Source organism: Puma concolor, chromosome A3 (genome assembly GCF_028749965.1).
Source record: "Puma concolor isolate L17-30 chromosome A3, mPumCon1.1.hap2, whole genome shotgun sequence".
NCBI classification, from domain to species: Eukaryota; Metazoa; Chordata; class Mammalia; order Carnivora; family Felidae; genus Puma; species Puma concolor.
Window position 1 is genome coordinate 95,991,157 of NC_141669.1, and position 22,807 is coordinate 96,013,963.

Sequence of the window (22,807 nt, forward strand, 5' to 3'; positions counted from 1 at the left end):
ACACACACATACGTGCGCACACAGGCACACTCACGTACACACACAATCACTGGTGGTGGATCTGTTCTCTTCATTGTTAATGGTTTGTTCTGGCACTCCAAGCTGAAAACAAAGAATAAAGTATAGGTGGAATCCAAGCCAGCCTGGGCCCCAGACCCTCAGCTGCACCGCCGTCCTGTGGCAGCTGTCCAACCGTGTATCATGGTGGGTGACTGCTCAGCCTCATGCCTCCAAATGGCTCTAAGCAAGCCGCTCCACAGGCAGCCAGAGTCACTGCTTTGTGAGGCCTCGACTGCTATAGCATCTGGCCCTGTGGCTGCCACCATTCCCTCTGGCACTGCCAGTGCCCGCTCTGTGTTGGCCCTTGTTGGGGGTGAGAACAGGTTGGGGAAGTGGAGAGAAAGGATCCTGAGGGTTTCTTTGGACCCAAGGAGGAACCTGATCTTGACATCATGTCTGTCTTGCAGAAGACAGAGTGACTGGTTGACAGTCAGCTCCCCCAGCACGGAGGATGGTGCTCCCACATTCAGTAGACGGAAACTGGCCTGGATTGGAACAAGAGATATTGCTGCTGCTGTCGAGGTCAGGGAAACAATCGGTAATCATACTGCGGCCAAAATAAGCTAAACCATTTGCCCTGCCTGCTTGCAAAGAGCCTTGCCAGTCTGTCTGACAACAGACAGGGCAGGCAGCAGTGGGCCAAGAATTAGCACTGGGGCCTGGCAGCATTTCATGGCACTTGAAAAGAATGTGGCTGCAGCTGCACATACATGCTAACACACGTATGGGAGTGACTGACGAGGCACGGCGATGCCCTTGATACATCACACTCACGCATGATCAGTGACCTCGGATGATCAGCTACCATCTTCCTGCCCACCTTGCTTCTTTCTTACAGATGTCAGTTGGAACATCTTGATCTGGCACGTTCTAGGGTTTGTCTCATTTTGCCATCCCAAATATTCACTCTTTGCAAATCAAATTAACTTTTAAAATTATTACTATCATCAGTTAACAGCTGTGCCTCGACTAGTGGTCCCAAGCTTACCAACTCTCTCTGTTTCAACACCACCTTCTTCTCAGGGAAAAACAAATCAGTCAGGGCTTTGAATTGGGTCAAATGTGAAAACATTTTCTTTTCAGAAAAGACCTTTAACATATTGATCCACATCACATAAAAATTTTCTTTAATCAGCAATTGATTCCCCTCTAATTCAAATATTTTGGGTAAGATTAAAGCAACAATAAAATCCTTTGCACAAGCTAAGGAACAAATGTGTTCATTTTCTAAACACTTGTATTTTTCTTTATTAAAAAAATTTTTTAATGTTTATTTATTTTTGAGAGAGACAGAGACAGAGTATGAGTGGGGGTGGGGCAGAGAGAGAGGGAGACACAGAATCCAAAGTAGGTGTCAGGCTCTGAACTGTCAGCACAGAGTCCGATGTGGGGCTCGGACTCACAAACTGTGAGATCATGATCTGAGCTGAAGTCAGACGCTTAAGCGACTGAGCCACTTAGGCGCTCTGTATTTTTCTTTATTTTAAATAAATATTGGAGTCAAGTCTACACAGATTTGAGGGAAAGCCTGTGATTAAGAAATTTGATACATTAGTGGAGCCTGGGTAGCTCAGCTGGCTGGGCATCAGACTCCTGATTTCGGCTCAGGTCATTATCTCATGGTTTATGAAATCGAGCCCCACATCAGGCTCTGTGCTGACAGCATAGAGCCTCCTTGGGATTCTCCCTCTCTGCCCCTCCCTGCTTGCATTCTCTCTCTCCCAATTCTCTCTCTCTCTCTCTCTCTCTCTCTCTCTCTGTCAAAATAAACATTAAAAAAATAATATGAAGAAACTTGACACTTTGCCAAATTTGATATTACACCAAAATATAATTTATAATTAAAAGCATATAGGAAGATATCCTCAAACACAAAAGGTTTCAGGAAAAACAATAAAAATCCAAGCATGATAAAAATGCTTATTAGCAAGCCAGTAATAAAAAGAAACTTTTTTTTTTTTAAAGTAGGTCCCATGGCCAGTGCAGAGCCCAGTGTGGGGCTTGAACTCATGACCCTGAGATCAAGACCTGAGCTGAGATCAAGAGTCAGACACTTAACCCACTAGCCACCCAGGTGTTCCCCAAAAGAAACTTTCTTATTTTGATAAAGGGATCCACAAAAATATGTATGGCAAATGTCATATACTTAATATTGAACACATTGCCTTTAAGATGAATAAGGCAAAGGTACCACCCCCTCACGACTTCTGTCCTACCTTGTACTGCAAAGTTTACCTACTGTAGTAAATAGGAAAAAGATACAGAAGTTACAAAGATTGGAAAGGAAGAAACGAAACTGTCATTATCTGCAGATAATATATTTTTTCTGTGTGTAAAATCTAAAACAATATATAAATTATTTGAATAAATGAGGAAGTTTAGCAAATTTGCAGAAGTAAAATCATACCAAAAAAAGTGTATTTCTATGCACTATATAGCAGCAATCAATAAGAAAATGATTATTTGACAGACGTAAAAATATAAAGCACTTTGGACTATATCAAACAAAAGTTATGAAAGCCATCATGGAGAAAATTTTAAGTCCTTATGAAAAGATATTAAAGAGACCTAAATAAACTAAGACCTGTACTATGTTATATTATAACATATCGACTTAATATCAAAGATGTCACCTCTCACTGAATTGATCTAAGGTTCAATACATTTCCTATCAAATCCACGGGGCTTTTCATGGGGCTTCACAAGTTTACTATAAAACTACTGGAAGAGCAAAGGGACAAAAATATCCAAGGCACCCTGAAGAAGGCAAACAGATTACATTAAAATCAAGAAGTTAATTTTAATTCTGTTAATTGACAACATAAAGTGAAAAGACAAGCCTCAAAATGTTAAAAATACATAACTGAGTTTCTATCCAGAGAATATAAACAACTCGTATGGGTGAGTAAAAAGACAAACCAAAAGAAAAATGAACAAATGTCACAAACAGGCATTTCCCAGAAACTATCATGAATGCCCCGTGAACAAATGAAAAGATACTGAGTTGTGTTACTAAACAGGGCAAGGAAATTAAAACCACAGGAGGATACCTTTTCACACCATCACAAAGGCCACATTTTATTTTATAAGTTTATTTATTTTGAGAGAGAGAGAGTGCATGTGTGTGTGCAAATGGGGGAGGGGCAGACAGAGTGGGAGAGAGAGAGAATCCCAAGTAGCCTCCATGCAGTCAGCACAGAGCCCAGTTCAGGGCTCGATCCCACCAATCTTGGGATCATTACTTGAGTCGAGATCAAGAGTCAGATGCTTACCTGACTGAGCCATCCAGGCACCCCACAAAGGCCACATTTTATTTTATTTATTATTTTTATTTTTTTAAGTTTATCTTTTTATTTTGAGCAAGAGAACACATGTGGGCATGAATGGGGGAGGGGCCGAGAGAGAGGGAAAGAGAGAATTCCAAGCAGGCCTGGCTCTGTCAGTGTGGAGCCTGACATGGGGCTCAAACTCAACGACCCTGAGATCATGACCTGAGCTGAAACCAAGAGTTGGATACTAAACCCGACTGAGCCACTCAGGTGCCCCATGAAGGCCACATTTTAAAGTCTAACAGTGCCACAGACTGACAAGACTGGAGGGAGTTTAAGTAGATACAACCAATTTGGGGAAAATTTCAGCACTATCTAGTACACCCAAGAGAAGTTCTCGCACATGAGGTGTGCCCAAAATGCCCACGGCATTGTAAGTAATGGTACCAAGCTGGGAACAATTTAAATATCAATCAATCAACAGATGAATGAACTAGGACAGTTGTATAAGGGAGTATTATACAGCAGGGAAAACAAATGGACTCCAGCTCCATACATCACATGAATGGGCCTCAGAAATGGTGCTCCATGGAGTGTTGACTTTCTCTAGTTGGCCACGGAATCGATTTAAAAGTAAGCAAAACAAATTAATTTATTATTTGGAAGTCATATATATGTGGTACACCTTTAAAACAAGGGTTGGCCTGGCCCTTGCTTTGGTATGGAGTTTTATTGGGACACAGCCACATCCATTTGTTTATGTTTTGTCTGTGGCTGCTTTCACACTACAGCAGCAGAGTTGAGTACTTGTGATGAGGTTGTATGGCTCACAGAGCTGAAAATATTTACTACTTGGCCCTTTATAGAGAAAGTTTGCTGATCCTTGCTTTACAGGAAAGAAAGGGAATGATTAACCAAATGTCAGGATAGTTGTTACTCCAAGGACACAGAGTGGATGTGATGAGAGAGGGCTTCTAACATTCTGAAGTAAGGAATTATTAATGAAGGAATTATTAACATAGAATTCTAGTACTATTATCCCTTAAAGTGTACATACATGTTTTATATACTTTTTTGTTTGTATGATGTATTCTACAATTTAAAAATATCTTTAGGAGGAAAGAGAGATTGCCTTTGATCCTAGCAGTCATGCCCATGGGTATTGAGGACTCTGGAATTCTATGACTTATGTCCTACATCTGTACCTGGCAATGGGTCTATCATCGTCTTGTTTTGTGTAAAGAAGTAAGTTTTCCTAACCTTTCTAACCAATAGACTATATCCAGCAGTAGCTTTCTACTCTAAAATTCTAGCATTCCCAGAGGTATAGAATGAAAAAGTATCTTTGCATTTGAAAAGACAGAGGCACAGATCACCCAATCTAACCATTCCACAGTGCGAGTTCCCATAACAATATCTTAGGCAAACAGCCTCCCCCTTTGCCTGAGCATGTGCTAGGAAGATGGTTGGGGTCATGAAGGGCCTGTCCATGGCTGTGGAATTCCCACCAGGACCAAGTGCTTCCATATCCTGCTCCCAAATCTACCTCCTTTGATTTCTGATTACTCTTGGCAGGCCAATGTTGAAAGGCACTCACATATCATCTCATCTGGGCCTGTCTGTGGTGTGAAGGCTGTGCTTGGATGCATCTGAGATCCAGGCCTGTGCATGGCCATGGGGACCATGTGTGGATGCATCAAGAGTCCATGCACTTCTCCATAGGACCCTCTACTCTCCGTCCAATGCTAGTGGTCAGATATTCTTTGGTATATTAGAATAAAATTTCTGACACTCTAGCTTCTCCCATGGGCTCCTGTTTTGCTTTCTGGTGCATCCAGAAACACATCCCTCATTCACAAGTCATTATAAATGTTTGCATTTCTCCTTAGCAAAGTGTAATGTCCAACTTACCTGTAGAGATCTGGGATCAGTTTGTCTTCGTACCGAGCGCACAGGTTGTTGAGAAGTTGCTCATGCTGGCCAAACAAGCGGATGTAGTTGGAGACGGGGAAAGGCTCTTTAGAAAGGCACGTAATGGTTTCCACCATTTTATACTTGTCAATATGTATCCGGAAGTAAGTCCCATTTTTTGCATTACCTGTTACTATTTCTGAACCCTGGCAGGGGTAGGGGCAGGGAGACAAAGGGGGGAATCAGAAAAACAACATTAGAAACATTTCTGGATTTGGGGAACTTTATTATAGCAATTTATTTTTCAAATATAACAGACAGGTTACATCTTATTACATATTGCAAATAATAGTAACAGATATTGACTAAACTCAACAGAAGCTAACCTTGTGTCAGAAACTGCATACTTGGACTTAATGACTAAATGTTTCTCAGATATTTTAAACTCCGATTGCATTGTTCCCCGTTTCAAAATCAGTTGCTAGGTTACAACCAAGTCTCTACTATTCAATACCTCGCACAGCTAGTATAAAGAATTGGGTTTATTCTCTTCTATGAGGTGTGTGAACACTGCTCATTTTGTAAATTTTTTCACAGCACCATTTTGAGAAAAACCTCCTAGTCAAAAGTGGTCAGAAAGAATTTCGGTTTATTAATAGTTGATGTAAGCAAAAGAAACAAGTGAAAAGTGAATCCTTGCAAGCTGGCTTTGGGGAGGTTCAGCTGTTTGGTCATGTCTGTTCCCAAGAAGAAGGTTCAAGTTTATGGGAAGTATACCTGCAACTGTTCTGCAGGCTACTTGTTAGTTTGTAAGTTGTCATGGATTCATGGCGTTATGCCCCCTAGAAGCTGGCTAAAACTGCCGCATGAACCCAGATGAAAAGGAGAGATGCCGCTAGATAAATCCCATGTCACAACCACTTTTTGCATGTCAGCCCTTAATGGCTACTGACCTACCAACCAGAGACATGCTCCCCACCAGTTCAGGCAACCAGAGAACCTCAGTGGAAAAATATGGGTTCTTTTGGTGGTGGCTGAACCTGCACTTTGCCCTTAAACTCTGAACTTAGTACATAGTTACATTCAATAAAGCTTTCCTGAGGGCATATAGATTTAAGCTTTTGCTCTGAACTTCAATGTGGCATTTTAGAAATCCAAGGCAATTTGGACTACACTGATCCCAAACATTTGCTTAGTCCTGGACATCTCCTGGGGATTCTGTCTAAACAAGGACACATGACTTAACTGAATTTTTAAATAAATCGAAACAACCTGTGGGTGTTTGGGCATCACATGGTGAAGCCCTGGGGAGGAATCAGCCAGCAGAAAAGGCACAAGGTGAGGAATGTCAGGTGAACTCTGGGCCAATACCAATTATGTGTGTGAAACTGGGTATTTGGGGGTCTGGGAGAGAGCAGATACAGTTTTGGAAAGCGTTTGGGGTTGGCACCTTAAGGGAGGTGCAAATGGTCCATCACTCAAGGAGATGGATGGATACAGACAGGCAATCTACCTCCAGAGCAACATGGAAGGCATCAGCTAACAAAACAATGGTACATCCACAAAATGGGATGCAACACATCCCACAAAAATTATTAGTAAACTATAATTCACATCAGAAAAATATGTTCACAGTACATTTGATGCTACAGTAGCATAAAAAGTTATATTTTATAACTTACACAGTATTATTCTATTTTTCTTTTCTTATTTTTAAAATTTTTTTATTATGAAATTTATTGTCAAATTGGTTTCCATAAAACACCCAGCGCTCATCCCAACAGGTGCCCTCAATACCCATCACCCACCCTCCCCTCCCTCCTATCCCCCATAAACCCTCAGTTTGTTCTCAGTTTTTAGGAGTCTCTTATGTTTTGGTTCCCTCCCTCTCTAACCATTTTTTTTCTTCCCCTCCCCCATGGTCTTCTGTTAAGTTTCTCAGGATCCACATAGGAGTGAAAACATATGGAATCTGTCCTTCTCTGTATGACTTATTTCACTTAGCATAACACTCTCCAGTTCCATCCATGTTGCTACAAAAGGCCGTATTTCATTCTTTCTCATTGCCATGTAGTATTCCATTGTGTATATAAACCACAATTTTATCATTCTATTTTTATAAACATACACAGTATCATTCTATTTCTTTTCTATCAACACTTTAACGGAGTGTTCAAATGGTCAATTTCCATGGTTGAGAGACTGGGTCATTTTTTACCTTTATGCTCATTTAACTATCTGTAGTTTCTATTTTTTAAAAATGACTATCACTTCTAACATGATAAAAAGTTATTTTTAACTACAGTGGCTGTGTTGTGGTAAGGAACCAGACATCTGATGAACAAATGGAGAGAGAAATGAAACAAAACAGAAGGAGCAAGGGAGAAGAAAGGAGGGAAAGGGGGATGGATGGAGGGAGGGAAGAGTCTGGTGTGGAAGAGTGGGGCTTGTCTGGACCCAAGAAGAGTCTGGAAAAGGCCATGCCTGAGCCACTGGCTGCAGACTGCCCTCTCCTTATGTGATCATCCACACCCCCTTTGCTCCTGCCACAAGTATTTCTCTAGCCATAGGTAGCTCCATAGTCTTTCTTCTGTCAGGTGTGTTTCCTCAAGTCTTGACTTCTCAGACTGAGCAATGAACCCTCCCAGGGTGCAGCATGTGACATTACAGGGTCAATTTTACCTGGCAGCCCATCACAGTAAAAGCTATTTCTGAATTAAATACACAATGCAGCTATGACAGTGAAGAACGTGCCTGCAATGTGTGTTTTGAAGATTAAGGGCCATTTGAGTTTGGCCCCAGAAGCTTTAGGCTTAGCCACCCCTCTTCTACCTGCAGGGGTGGGAAGCCCCTTTGTCAGTAGGGATGTCTTTTTGGAAAGCTGAGTGAGTCTCTGAGGAAGGGTCACTCTCTCACCTTGGCAGTAGGGTGGCTGGGGGTCCAGGAGAGTGGGGGTGGGGGCACTGGCAACAGCTCTGGCATAGATTTAGCATCAGGTTTCCCTGGGGCTCACTAGAGGGCAGAGTCCACAATCCCACAAGGTCTCAGCCCCTCTACATTCTCTTTAAAATTTCTTTGAGCTGAGGGATTAAGGAAGGGAAACCAGGCATCGAGGGACACACCTTGTGTTCTGCCCATGTGATGGACAAAATTTTTGACTTTGCAAAGGGGTTTCACTTCCGCCCACAAGGACTCTGTTTAAGAGTGCTGATTTGGCCAAGGCTGAGCACTTCAACAAGAGGGCCACAGAAACTTAGCTGGTGGTGTCTTGACAAGGTTTTGTGGAGCCCTGCCAGGTTGCTGGCTGAGAGTCAGAGCAGTGGGTACCCTCTGGGGTCAGCCTGTTCCAGGAGACCGATATAGTCAGCATGGCTTTCAATGATTTGTTGTCATGGTATCTGTTTGGGGGGCGGGTAGTTTTATTTATTTTTTAAATTTAAATATTGAATTAAAATCTGGGGGTTGCTTCTGTATGCTTCCGCACATTATAGCTATGAGGGCTTAAAGAGTACAGAAAACAGCCACACTGTAGAGAAAAAAAAATGACCACACTGTGCTAAGATAGCTAATCTCAGCTATGGAAGTAATTTTGCCCATTTTAATGAGATTTGGCACTGTGTTAGCATAACCAGGGGAACGTTCTGGGAATGTGGAATGCATCGAAATATTTTGCATTGACATTAAAGATAAGTCACCCACAGATGGGTTTCTTAGACATAAATTACTCTTGTAGGGCCAAGCAGACTTCTCTAAAAATTTTAGGTCATTCCTAGTCATGGTTACTGACAGACCAGGAAAATCCGGTGAAGTCCAGGACTCTGTCTACCATCACAGAAAATCACTCCACTAAATGATGACTTAAGGCAGTTTCCATCCCTGCCACCCCATAAAGGATCTTGAGGTAATGATGATTTCATACACTTTCTAACACTGTGGGATGTATCTAGTTGCTTCCTTTATTTTCACTATGTAAGTAAATTGTTAGGAAATGTGGATTTTTTTTTGTTTTTGTTTTTGTTTTTGAAATGTGGATCTTGAATTTAAGACTTTGATGGGGAAACTAGTTCTGGTGTAGTCCCCCTCCTCCCTTCCCTTTTTCCTGAATACAATTATCCTTTTGAGTTCCTTTATGATTTTGACAAAGGTTGGAAAATGGCTGTGGAATTCATGCCAAATGGAAGACACAGGAGTAATGAGACTTGGTGTGCAAGAAATCAAGTCCCCAGCTCTTATGATGAACACACAATTTTAAATTTGATGGTATCCAAGGCAGAATTTGTTGTGACAAATTTCTTTATTCCATGGTGTATAAGCCAACAAAGCATGTGGACTGGAATCCGTAAATTAGTTTATTATGTAGGGGTCCCCTGTCTTCTTTTTGTCAGGTTACCTCTCAAAGAGCTCATGAATTACTAAAGTATCTTCTTACTTAAATATTCTAATTAGTGAGTGCTATAAAAGTCTGATAAAATTCATCTGCATGACATTTATTGTAGGAATGGCAATTCAGTTTCTCAAGTGAAATATTGTTCAATGGGCTCCTTTCTCCATCAATTGGCTATATTTAGGTGACTGCCTGACCATTTTGGCAACAATTTTACTTAATCAAATTAATTCCAACCCCAAAAGATTGCCATGGAACCATCCTACATTTTTTTTCTTGGAGAATAAAATGGAAAAAATCTGTTTAGATCTTCTGTACTAATTAAAAAGGAGGCCCACCTGGCAAAATAGTTAATTAAAGTCAGGGGTCCTGTTCAAATACTGTCATAGCACCAGCCAAAGAATCTATTTAAGTTGCATTCTTATTAAAACTCGTTATCTAAAAAAACGCCTTTTTAAGGGGTTTTTATTAAAAACCTCCTCTGACTTTATTCAGAGAGAGAACCAGTGGTTCAGAAACAAATGACGCTGCATGTAGGAAATTACAGTGTCCTTGAAGAATCTGGTTCTGTTTGAAACCAAGTCCAATATTTTCCAGCTCTTGAACATAATATTCGGCTCCAGTTATTTATCTATGATGACCAAAGTGCTCAGCCTTTGAACACAACATCTGGCTTCATCCTATTTATCTAATGCCCCACATCACTGGTGGCAGATTGTATTTTCCAAAGATGGACACAACAATATACCCCACATGACATAATCATGTGCAGTATAGTCTTGACACTCTTCCCATGGAGAAATGACCTCTATGTCCTCTCTCCTTGAATCCTGGTGGGCTGTGACTGCTCCAACAGATGGTGTGGGGAAGTGACACTGTGTGACTTTCAAGGATGAGTCATAAAAGGCACTGCAGCTTCCAGCTTGCTAGTGAAGACACTTATACTCAGAGCCCTGAACCATCAGGTAAGAAGTCTGACTACTCTGAGGCTGCCATGCTGTGAGGAAGCCCAGGTGACCAGGGCTGGGTATGATGCTCTGGTCAGTGCTCCCTGTGACTGAGTCAGCCCAGCCCAGGGGTGTACAACAAGCCTTCAGAGGATCCAACCACTGAGTCACAACGAATCCTTCTAGTCTTCCCAGCTGAGGCCCCAGACACCATGGGGCAGAGAGAAGGCATTCCCGCTGTGTCCTGTCCAAATTCCTGACCCACAGAACCTGTGAGCAGCATCAAATGCTCACAGTTTCATGTTGCTAAGTTTTCTTATGCAGCAATAGACACTGTAACACTATTCCCTATGACCCCATCTTTGTTTGTAAGAAAATCTAGAATCAGACTGCATATACGGGACATACCTAAAAGAATCTAGGAGAGGCCCAAGGGAAGTAGATTTTAACATATGGCATCTATCCTTCCCCTGCAAAAACCAAGTTTCATTATTTATCTGGAACTATGATGAACAACAACATCCACCCCTGACTGGTTACCTGTTTCGTTCCTTAAAGGCATTGTTACTTTATATGTGATCCCTACTTTATATGTGAAATACAGAGAAGTTGGGTGACTTGTTCAAAGTCCATGGGAAGTACATGGGAGAGTTGGGATTCCAATTTCCAGAAAGAAGAAAGGAGAGGAATGAATAGCCTGTGCCATTTTGAGTCCATCTCCCTTTGAGGAATTTTCCAACAGCTTCTATTTACAACTCATTGGCCAAAACCTGCCACATGGCTAATCCTATTCTCAAGGAAATCTGGGAAATATATTTATTTTAAAAAGTTGATCAGACTGTTAGCTCTCAAAAATATTCAGGATAAGAAAATAGGCAACTTGCAGTATCTGCCTCACTGACAAAAAGCAAACATGACACACCTGAAAGGAAACCCCCAAATGATAACCCAGTTTGCGACCATCTGCTAGAGGATCTAATCTGAGGAGCTTGCTAACTGACCAACCACACAGCGTCCTTTCCAGTTACTTTGAATCCAGGGGGTGTCCCACCCCACAGCTTCTGCTTCTCCTGGATGGCCCTTCCGGTGTAATTCAGGCAGGGCAGAAGAACAATGGGGTCTGGATGGACCCTAAGCAATGTATTTGCCATAAAGGTGGTTAATTATCTATTGGTGCATCACAGGTTACCTCAAAATTCAGCAACAAACTGTCCTTCAGTAGGTGAATGAATAATTTGTGTTCACCCAGACAATGGAATATTCTTTAGCACTGAAAAGAAATTCACTATCAAGCCATGAAAAGACACGAAGGAAACCAATCCACATTACTAAGTGAAAGGAGCCAATCTGAAATTATACAGTATGATTCCAACTATATGACATTCTGGAAACTATGGAGACAGTGAAAAGATCAGTGGTTGCTGGGGGTTGTGGGGAGGGACAGATGAATAGGCAGAGCATAGAGGAAGGAATTTTAGAGCCACGAACCTACTCTGTATGATACTGTAATTGTGGATACATGTCATTATACATTTGCCCAAACACACAGAATGTACAACACTAAGAATGAACTCTAAAGTAACTTGTGGACTTTGGGAGCCAATGAAGTGCCAGTGTAAGTTCCTCCACTATAACAAATATACCACTCTGGTGGGGAGTGCTGATCATGGAAGAGGCTATATATAAATGGGGGTAGGGGGTACATGGGAAATCTTGCTATTTTCTTCTCAGTTTTGCTGTGAACCTAAACCTGCTCTAAAAAACAGTCCATTAAAAAAACACGTAATGCCTTAAAACAATACTAAACTTATTACTTCAGTGTTTGGGAGTCAGAAATTAGGCATAGCTTAGCTAGGGGACTCTGGATTAAGGTATCTCATAAGTTTGTAGCCAAGATGTCTGCTGGGGCTGCATCACCTGAAGCCTTGGCTGGGGCTAGAGGATCCACATCCAAGGCAGCTAGCTCCCTCACATGACTGGCAAACTGCTAATGACTGGTACAGGAATCCTCAATTCCTTATCATATTAGCCTCTCCAAAGGACTTCCTGGGTGACCATACAACATGGTAGGAGGTGATCCAGGAAGGCGCAAGTTGGAGCTGTAATATGTTTTATGACCTAGCCTTGGAAGTCATGCACACTGTTATGTCCACAATATTCTGCTGGCAACACAAGTCAGCCACATTCTGTGTGGGAGGGTACCATACAAGGGCATGAATACTAAGGAGCAAGAATCGTGGGGCCATCTTGGGGGCCAGCTATCATGGTGGTTTTCTGATGAACCAGTACAATATACTAAAGACTCTGAATAAAGAATTTCAACCTCCTGTAAATAAATTTTTATATTTGAAAGTAAAATGAAATTCAAGAGTAATACTTACAAAATTAGGCTGGGCCATTTGTACCTCTAAGGGAGTTGGAATGGCAGGTTTGGCAATATGCAGATAATGGTAAGACCCAGGTAGAATGCCTCCTATAGGAAACAGCAAGTTTTGCACATTTTAGTTTAGTTGTTGATGCAGTGGTGATAGTTTATATATTTGTATCATAGGATAAACAGAGATGCCTACCATGGTATATGCTACTCACCTATCCCACTAAAGTACTACTATTAGTAAGAAATTCCCTGAGATTGAAATTATTTAAAAATTCAATGTGAATGTGCCATTATACCCATAATATAGTCACCAATGCTCCAGGAAGATGTGCCAAGCTCATCCTGTGTATCCTGTGATTTCCCATAACCCTTGGCACTCTAACCTATGCCTGCCAAAGCCAGACCAAGACCTAGAGAGGCCTTAAATGGTAACGAAGTGGTATTCCCATTCCTTGTCCTCTTTCAACATGTACTCAAAATATTACAGTGGATGTTATTAAGGAAAATCAACAAAGTTCTTGCTCAACACTTAGAAAATTATCATTAAGAAATCCTTACTATTTCTAGCTTGTCCCATAAATACAAGCTTGATCTAGCTCTAGTCTCTGACATTCATCCCTTCTCTTCCTTTCCCATGGCCACACCTTTCCTAAGTTTTCATCCAAAATGAGAAGCAGAGCAGGATCTATCAGAGTCCATTTAATTAGGTAGAAAATAACAAGGACTGGAATGTAGGGCTTTGTCTCTTTATCTCATATTCCATTTACTGGATTAGGGTCCATGGATACCCTAGGGGTCCATGGATGTCTTTAAAGGGGGGTCCATCAACCTCCTGGAAATGAACACACAGTTCTGTAAATATGTGCATTTTTGTGGTAGAAGGTCCATAACATTCAAAGACACTATTCTCAAAGATGTCTCTCATCTCCCAAACATAAATACTGTATTGCTCATATGATGATCTTCTCAGGGGTCAATATGGCTTAGGGGATGAAAAGTGAACTATTTTACAGTTGTGAATGGTTTCGTTTATCCATCCAGATAAGAGGCCAAGGCCTCTATCCAAGGATACTTGGAAGGGTCTCCTTATCTCTGAGCTTATAGTGAGAATGAAGGTTTGGCAAGATGTCAGGGTATTGCACCACTAACCAGTTGTGAGTGACCTTTGGGCAAGTTAATGATTATTCTCGGTCTCAATTTCCTTACCAGTAAAATAGGAGCCACAGTTATGATGTGGTCCATAATACATGCTAAAAATAAAAAGGACCACAATAATAATTCCAGGTCCATAATAAATGCTTAAAAATGAGACTGAGCCCTCCCCCATCTCTGTGCAAACCCACTGAGGGACAGAGGAGCCTCCTCACCAAGCCTAAGAGAAACATACAGGGCAGCCCTGAGCACTGACCCAGATCCAATGGGTGGTTTAATTGGAGGGAAGAAGGTGGCCTACTACAAACCTTGGATCTTGGCTCCCTTGTACATGGGGATGAGTCGGTCAAGATCAGCCGGTGGCTCAGTCACAGGCTCCAGGGTTGGGTCAAAAAGATTGAGCATGGCTGCTGCCAGCTGGAAGCCAATTTCTTTGGAATTAAAGCTGCTGTGAGTCCACTCATTTGAGTAATATTTATTGGAGAATTTGGTGAGGGAGCCAGCAGCTCTGATGGCTATATCATTGGTGTGGAAATTAGTATCAATCACAAGTCGGCCGTCATAGACAAGACATGCATCATTGAGTGCTTTAAACGTTTCATAATCCACGTTCTTCTCACAGAAGCTAAAGAACATCTACAAAGCAAACACTCACATTATTACTTAGTCATCACTCTTCATTTTACATTCTCAGTAGTGTGAATAGTCTCCAGAGCACCTTATCTTTGGGGGCATACAAAACAACAACAACACTAAATCTACCAAAATGTCATAATGGTGTGGTGTGTGTGTGAGTAGAGAGAGAGAGAAAGAGAGACAGACAGGAGCATCTGTTTTTGGTATGAAGGACAAATTAAGATACCTAATGTTACTCCTTTTTGTAATCACTCAATCTAGACATCCAATGGAGAGAAGGATGCCAAGTGATGGAGTATCTATTAGAAAAGTAATTTTTTTTCCATGTAAAATGGTTTATATCCATAGAGACACCACTTACCCCTCATTCACCTACATTTTAGATAGCTCTATCTCAGCCTCCTCCTATTTGCCTCTTCTTGTGTCTGACACTTAGGTCTCTCCAGGTTCCTTCTTGGGGTCACCCCAATCCAGTCTTGAGTCTTCAGATTGCCTTGTTCCTGCCCTGTTACACCAGAAAGCCCATCCCTGAAGGATGCCCCAGAGAATGAGAGCCCCAACAGTATCAGTATCTACCAGGTTTGGGCTCCTGCCTTATTCTTCCTGCCCTGGCATGGAAGACAGTAAGTATTTTCAGGATACCTATCATATGACAGGCACTGTGCTATAGAAGGGCCCAAAACACCTCTGCATGCTCCTTAGATGTGACCTGTATGCTTCCTCCATTCTCTGCCCAAATTTCAATGCTTTCTTGTGATTATCTGGATATCTTCTTCAACAGTGATGTTGAAAGTCATTATGGCAGTCCAAGTTAGTTGTTTTCAAGTCTTCAGTTGTCATTGAAATAGTAAGTTTAGTCATTTTTATCTTAACCTAAATATAATTTGCCACCTTATTAAAAGCATGCTACAAAATGAACATATGACATGGGTCCTCATCATTGTGATGGACATCATACTCCCTGCTTCCTTCACATGCCTGCTTTATGTACCTCACTTGCCCCATTAGGTAAAGAAATTAGCTCTCTGGGGCCAGGAATACTTCCTTTCCATATCCCTTCCCTACACCCATGAATGGTGCATGAATGATGAATGATCCTCAGTAGCCACTAGTCACATGTGACTATACACATTTAAATCTAAATTAATTAAAATTAAAAGAAAATAAAAATTCAGATCCTCAATTGTAGTACCTATTTCAAATGTCCAAAAGCTATAGGTGGCTAGTGGCTGCCATATTGGACAACACAGATACAGATCATTTCCATTAGTTCTATTGGATGGTGTCAGACTTGGATCCATCACCTCTGTGATGTCCTTTGTTCTCCCTTAGGGAGCCACCAGGCCTTTGCCCTTTTCCTTGTTTCTTCACTCAGCTATCTAACCTATCCCAGTTACTCCTATCCCAGGCAGCTTCAAGTCTCTTTAGAATTCATTCTGTCTTATAATTCTTAGTGACCACAGGAAAATACATTTCTCTGAGTCTCTGACTCTGGATCTTTCTGTCTCTCTACTCTTCTCTCTCTCCTCCATTCTGTTCCCATCATTATAAAAATAGATCTCCCACTCATATAAAAATATGGAAAGCTGTTTGATCTGAATTGAAATCATACATGAAAAAGTACCATCAACCTCTTGAGCCCTTGAAAATATTCAGAAGCCCCCTTCAGCATTCCCCAAAAAGTTCTTCTACCTACCCAGATTTTTCTTAATTAAACCTACTTTTAATTGAGTAGCATATTAAATATGTTATTTCTTATTTTCCCAGGTTTTAAAGATTACTAGTACTGCAGTATTATTATTATTTTATATTTTTTTGGTGTAGGAATTCACAATTTTGTTACACTTGGGATTTCACAGGAGTTTGTGAACCAGACTGAAAACTGAATAAGCAAATCTAACACAGTTCATGGGAACATGTGTTCTAAGTTACAAATCTTTCAAGTACAACTCATGCATTTTTGTAATACCAACTTAGCATTACATACTGGATGAAAATATGAAGTAGAAATATCTGGCCACATTGAAGTTGTTGAATAAATATTTAAGACTACTTATATTTATAATTCTGATTATGGAGAGCAAAACTCCTTGGTTAGCAGATCGGGAGTCAGTGATCTGATAAACCTCATTCATTATGCATTCATACAATATCTTGGTGAAGAAGATAAACATGGAGTTTATAATCTAATTTGAGAAATGGACATCAACAAAGTCATCACACTGACAGGCAGAGGATTTCAGATTATAATGAATGCTGTGTAGAAAAGGGAGAAACCCGGCTGGAGACTGGACCATCTGGTAGGCACCCAGGAGGCACTACCACCCGGCGGAAGGAAGCCAGGTGTTGATGTGAGTCCAAAATCCAACTCAAGAGTTCTGCTTCTAGTGTAACAGTGTGATCCCTTCAGGTTAATCCTTTCACTGATACAACTATAAACTCTGGTCAAAGTACAAAAACTATTACCCAAGGATTCTGATGAGCATTTAAAAGTAGATAGATGGTGCAGGACAGTAAAAACTTGGAACAATGACCAGCATGAGGGTAATTTTCTTATTTTGGTGGCTTTTGGAAGAGGATGGACTATAGTCATTTTATACACTAACAGAAGAATAAAGATGGTAGAGAAAAGAGTCAGTGAACTTGAAGTCACATCAGTAGCAATTACTCAGTGTGAAGAATAGAGAGAGAAGAAACAAAGAGATTGAAACAAATGAATAGGGCCTTAAAGGCCCATGCAGCAAGAGAAAGTCTAACAGATGTGTGACTGGAGACCCAGGAGGAGAGGAGAAAAGAAGGAGGCAAGAACTAATGGCCAAGATCTTGCCAAAATTTAGTGAAAGTTATAAGTGTATAGATTCAAGAAACTCAGTGAATGAACCCCAAACAACATAAATTCAAGAAAAAACATGTTTTGATACAAAATAAACACAGAACCCCCACAGCATCAAACTTCTGGGAACTGAAGATAAAGAAAAAATCTTGAAAGCATCCAGGGGAAAATGACACACTACGTACAGGGAAACAATGGTTTGAATGATGACAGATTTTTAAAACCAAAACTCATGGATGTCATAAGACAATGGAAAAAACATCTTTGAAGAGCTGAAAGGAAAAAAAAAATGTTCTAGGCCATGATCCTATATCCAGTGGATCCCATATCCACACAATTCAGGGTTGACTATTTTTCCAGTCTCTTTCATGTTAGCTTTTAGTAACTATACTGTGAGATTGGTGTTTTTAAATAGAGGAAAACTAGAGAATCCATTGCCAGCAGACCTGCAACTGTGTGTGCAATAGGAAGTTGTTCAGGATGAGAGGGAATTGAATTGGATGGAAATTGGATCTTCAGAAATGAAGGCAGCAACAAAATTGGAAAATATCGGGGTAAATATAAAAGTCTATTTTTCTTCTTAAGTTCTTTCTGTTTAAAACAAAAATTATAATTTTGTTGGTTTTTCAACGTGTGTAGATATAATACCCATGACAAGTGTAACAGAAAAGCGTGTGCAGAAAGTGGCAAGAAGGTACCTGTACAGTTGCAAGGTTTTTATATTTTATGTGATGGTACAATATGAACTCTAACTAGAATGTAAAAGATTACTGATGTACAGTACAAGCAGCAACCAGCTGGAAAACAAAATTTTAAAAAGCCATTTATAATAGCTCAGATCCTGCACAAAGGAAGATATACCAATGGCCAATAATCACATGAGAAGATGCCCAACATCATTAACCATCAGCAAATCCCAAATTAAAAACACAATGATACATCATGTCATACCCAACAGAATGGCTAAAATTAGAAGGACTGACAATGCCAAGTGCTAGCAGAGACTACGGAATAACTGAAACTCTCATACATTGCTGGTAGAAATATGAAATGATATAGCTACTTTAGAAGGCAGTATGGTAGCTTGTTAAAAAGGTAAACATTCACTGACCATATGACCTAGCCATTCTTCGGGTGGATAGCTAAGAGAAGTGAAAATATGTCTACCCAAAGATGTGTACAAGAATGTGCACAGCAATTGAACAAATAAACCAAATGTGATAGAGAAATACAATGGAATACCACTCAGTGATAAAAAGGAATGAACTACTGATACATGGAATAATATGGATGAATCTCAATACCATTATGCTGAGTGAAAGAAGCCAAATACAAACTAGTACATAATGTATGAATCCAGTTATAAAAATTTTAGTTTTAGCAGGTGCTCTGAGTATGATACCATCTGTTTTTGTTTAGTTTTCCCATCCTGCTGTAACAAAGTACTGCAAACTGGGTAGCTTAAAACAACAGAAATTTATTCTTTTACAGTTCTGGGGATGACATGTCTGAAGTCATGGTGTTGTCATGACTGTGCTTCCTTCTGAAGCTCTAGGGAAGACTCCTTCCTTGTCTCTTCCTAGCTCCTGGCAGTTACTAGTGATCCTTTCTGTTCCATGACTGGTTGCTGCCATCACTTCAATCTTGGCCTCTACCATCATATGGCCTCTTTCCCCAAGTGTCTCCTCTGAGTCAAATCCTTCTCTCCATAGACGGGCACCAGTCATTACATTTAGCGCCCTCTCAGATCCACCGTGACCTTCTCTTCAGTTGATAACATCTATAAAGATCCTATTTCCAAATAAGGTCACATTCAAAGGTACTAGGGATTAAGACCATATCTTTCTGGGGGGATGTAGTTCAACCCACAATACTGTGACCACAGTCAAAATAATGAATGTATTCATCCCCACCAAAATTTCCTAATGCTTGAGAGCGATGCTACTCAAAGCTGACCGTAGAGGAGAGAAATGCTCTGACTTCTTCCTTTTTGCTATTTCTAATCTTCTGCCAGTACCTATTGTTGGCCAAGCACAGATGAAGGTCAGTGAGCAACCAGCGCTGGGAAATATTATTTGCACAGGCCATTCCTTGTGGTGCAGAGCACAGTGGAGGAAGTGGGAGGCTTTATCTAACTCAGACTGCTTTAGGATGAAGTTTTAGCAGGAAGGTGTATTGGAACAAAGCAGGTGAGAGTATTTGCAAAATGTCTCTGCCACAATTTCAATTTTGATCTCAATAGGGAAATAAAGGCCAAAGGGGGCTGCTAGAGAACCTGTATTCTGTTGCTTATTTGGGAACTTTTTTTACATCCCTGCTTCCTAAGCAGGGTATGTGTTTACCTCCAGTGGCTCCCCAAGATAAATGTGGCATATCTTCCAAGATCATCATTTTGGGGAGAAATTTTGAGTGAAAACATTTTGATTCTTCTTAACCTAAATAGGTATTGCAACATACATGTGACATACATTAAAATAAAATTAACTTTTCCTGTCTTTTTCGCTGCTGTGTCCCTCACACTTAGGACAGAGCCTACGACTTAGCAGGTGTTCAACGAAAATTTGTGGAATGGGAAGATGGCGGCGTAGGAGGACGCTGGGCTCACCGCGCGTCCTGCTGATCACTTAGATTCCACCTACACCTGCCTAAATAACCCAGAAAACCACCAGAGGATTAGCAGAACGGAGTCGCCGGAGCCAAGCGCAGACGAGAGGCCCACGGAAGAGGGTAGGAAGGGCGGCGAGGCGGTGCGCGCTCCACGGACTGGCGGGAGGGAGCCGGGGCGGAGGGGCGGCTCGCCGGCCAAGCAGAGCCCCCGAGTCTGGCTTACAAAAAGCGGAGGGGCCTGACGGACTGTGTTCCGACAGCAAGCGCGACTTAGCGTCTGGGAGGTCATAAGTTAACAGCTCTGCTCAGAAAGCGGGAAGGCTGGAGGACAAAGGGAAGGAGAGCTGCTGAGCCCCCGGATGACAGAGCTCAGTTTGGTGGGGAACAAAGGCGCTCGCCAGCGCCATCTCCCCCGCCCATCCCCCAGCCAAAATCCCAAAGAGAACCAGTTCCTGCCAGGGAACTTGCTCGCTCCGCGCAAACACCCAACTCTGCGCTTCTGCGGAGCCAAACCTCCGGCAGCGGATCTGACTCCCTCCTGCTGCCACAGGGCCCCTCCTGAAGTGGATCACCTAAGGAGAAGCAAGCTAAGCCTGCCCCTCCTGCCCCTGTGCACCTTGCCTACCCACCCCAGCTAAGACGCCAGATCCCCAGCATCACAAGCCTGGCAGTGTGCAAGTAGCCCAGACAGGCCACCCCACCCCACAGTGAATCCCGCCCCTAGGAGAGGGGAAGAGAAGGCACGCACCAGTCTGACTGTGGCCCCAGCGGTGGGCTGGGGGCAGACATCAGGTCTGACTGCGGCTCCGCCCACCAACTCCAGTTATACACCACAGCACAGGGGAAGTGCCCTGCAGGTCCTCACCACGCCAGGGACTATCCAAAATGACCAAGCGGAAGAATTCCCCTCAGAAGAATCTCCAGGAAATAACAACAGCTAATGAGCTGATCAAAAAGGATTTAAATAATATAACAGAAAGTGAATTTAGAATAATAGTCATAAAATTAATCGCTGGGCTTGAAAACAGTATAGCTGACAGCAGAGAATCTCTTGCTACAGAGATCAAGGGACTAAGGAACAGTCACGAGGAGCTGAAAAACGCTTTAAACGAAATGCATAACAAAATGGAAACCACCACGGCTCGGATTGAAGAGGCAGAGGAGAGAATAGGTGAACTAGAAGATAAAGTTATGGAAAAAGAGGAAGCTGAGAAAAAGAGAGATAAAAAAATCCAGGAGTATGAGGGGAAAATTAGAGAACTAAGTGATACACTAAAAAGAAATAATCTACGCATAATTGGTATCCCAGAGGAGGAAGAGAGAGGGAAAGGTGCTGAAGGGGTACTTGAAGAAATAATAGCTGAGAACTTCCCTGAAGTGGGGAAGGAAAAAGGCATTGAAATCCAAGAGGCACAGAGAACTCCCTTCAGACGTAACTTGAATCGATCTTCTGCACGACATATCATAGTGAAACTGGCAAAATACAAGGATAAAGAGAAAATTCTGAAAGCAGCAAGGGGTAAACGTGCCCTCACATATAAAGGGAGACCAATAAGACTCGTGACTGATCTCTCTTTTGAAACTTGGCAGGCCAGAAAGAATTGGCACGAGATTTTCAGTGTGCTAGACAGAAAAAATATGCAGCCGAGAATCCTTTATCCAGCAAGTCTGTCATTTAGAATAGAAGGAGAGATAAAGGTCTTCCCAAACAAACAAAAACTGAAGGAATTTGTCACCACTAAACCAGCCCTCCAAGAGATCCTAAGGGGGACCCTGTGAGACAAAGTACCAGAGACATCACTACAAGCATAAAACATACAGACATCACAATGACTCTAAACCCATATCTTTCTATAATAACACTGAATGTAAATGGACTAAATGCGCCAACCAAAAGACATAGGGTATCAGAATGGATAAAAAAACAAGACCCATCTATTTGCTGTCTACAAGAGACTCATTTTAGACCTGAGGACACCTTTAGATTGAGAGTGAGGGGATGGAGATCTATTTATCATGCTACTGGAAGCCAAAAGAAAGCTGGAGTAGCCATCCTTATATCAGACAAACTAGACTTTCAATTAAAGGCTGTAACAAGAGATGAAGAAGGACATTATATAATAGTGACAGGGTCTATCCATCAGGAAGAGCTAACAATTATAAATGTCTATGCGCCGAATACCGGAGCGCCCAAATATATAAAACAATTACTCATAAACATAAGCAACCTTATTGATAAGAATGTGGTGATTGCAGGGGACTTTAACACCCCACTTACAGAAATGGATAGATCATCTAGACACACGGTCAATAAAGAAACAAGGGCCCTGAATGAGACATTGGATCAGATGGACTTGACAGATATATTTAGAACTCTGCATCCCAAAGCAACAGAATATACTTTCTTCTCGAGTGCACATGGAACATTCTCCAAGATAGATCATATACTGGGTCACAAAACAGCCCTTCATAAGTTTACAAGAATTGAAATCATACCATGCATACTTTCAGACCACAATGCTATGAAGCTTGAAATCAACCACAGAAAAAAGTCTGGAAAACCTCCAAAAGCATGGAGGTTAAAGAACACCCTACTAACGAATGAGTGGGTCAACCAGGCAATTAGAGAAG

General features: G+C 41.5%; 1 protein-coding gene across 4 annotated transcripts in view; it reads right to left on the reverse strand.

Moving 5' to 3' along the window:
- Positions 1-22,807, reverse strand: part of CFAP61 (cilia and flagella associated protein 61) — a 287,953-nt gene that overhangs the window by 50,790 nt on the left and 214,356 nt on the right. For all 4 annotated transcript variants that reach the window (XM_086701573.1, XM_086701575.1, XM_086701572.1 and 1 more), the window contains 3 exons: positions 14,409-14,736; positions 12,953-13,044; positions 5,241-5,446 (listed from right to left, as the gene is read on the reverse strand). In XM_086701573.1, the coding sequence (XP_086557699.1) occupies positions 5,241-5,446; positions 12,953-13,044; positions 14,409-14,736 (626 nt within the window). The remainder of the gene's footprint in view (positions 1-5,240; positions 5,447-12,952; positions 13,045-14,408; positions 14,737-22,807) is intronic.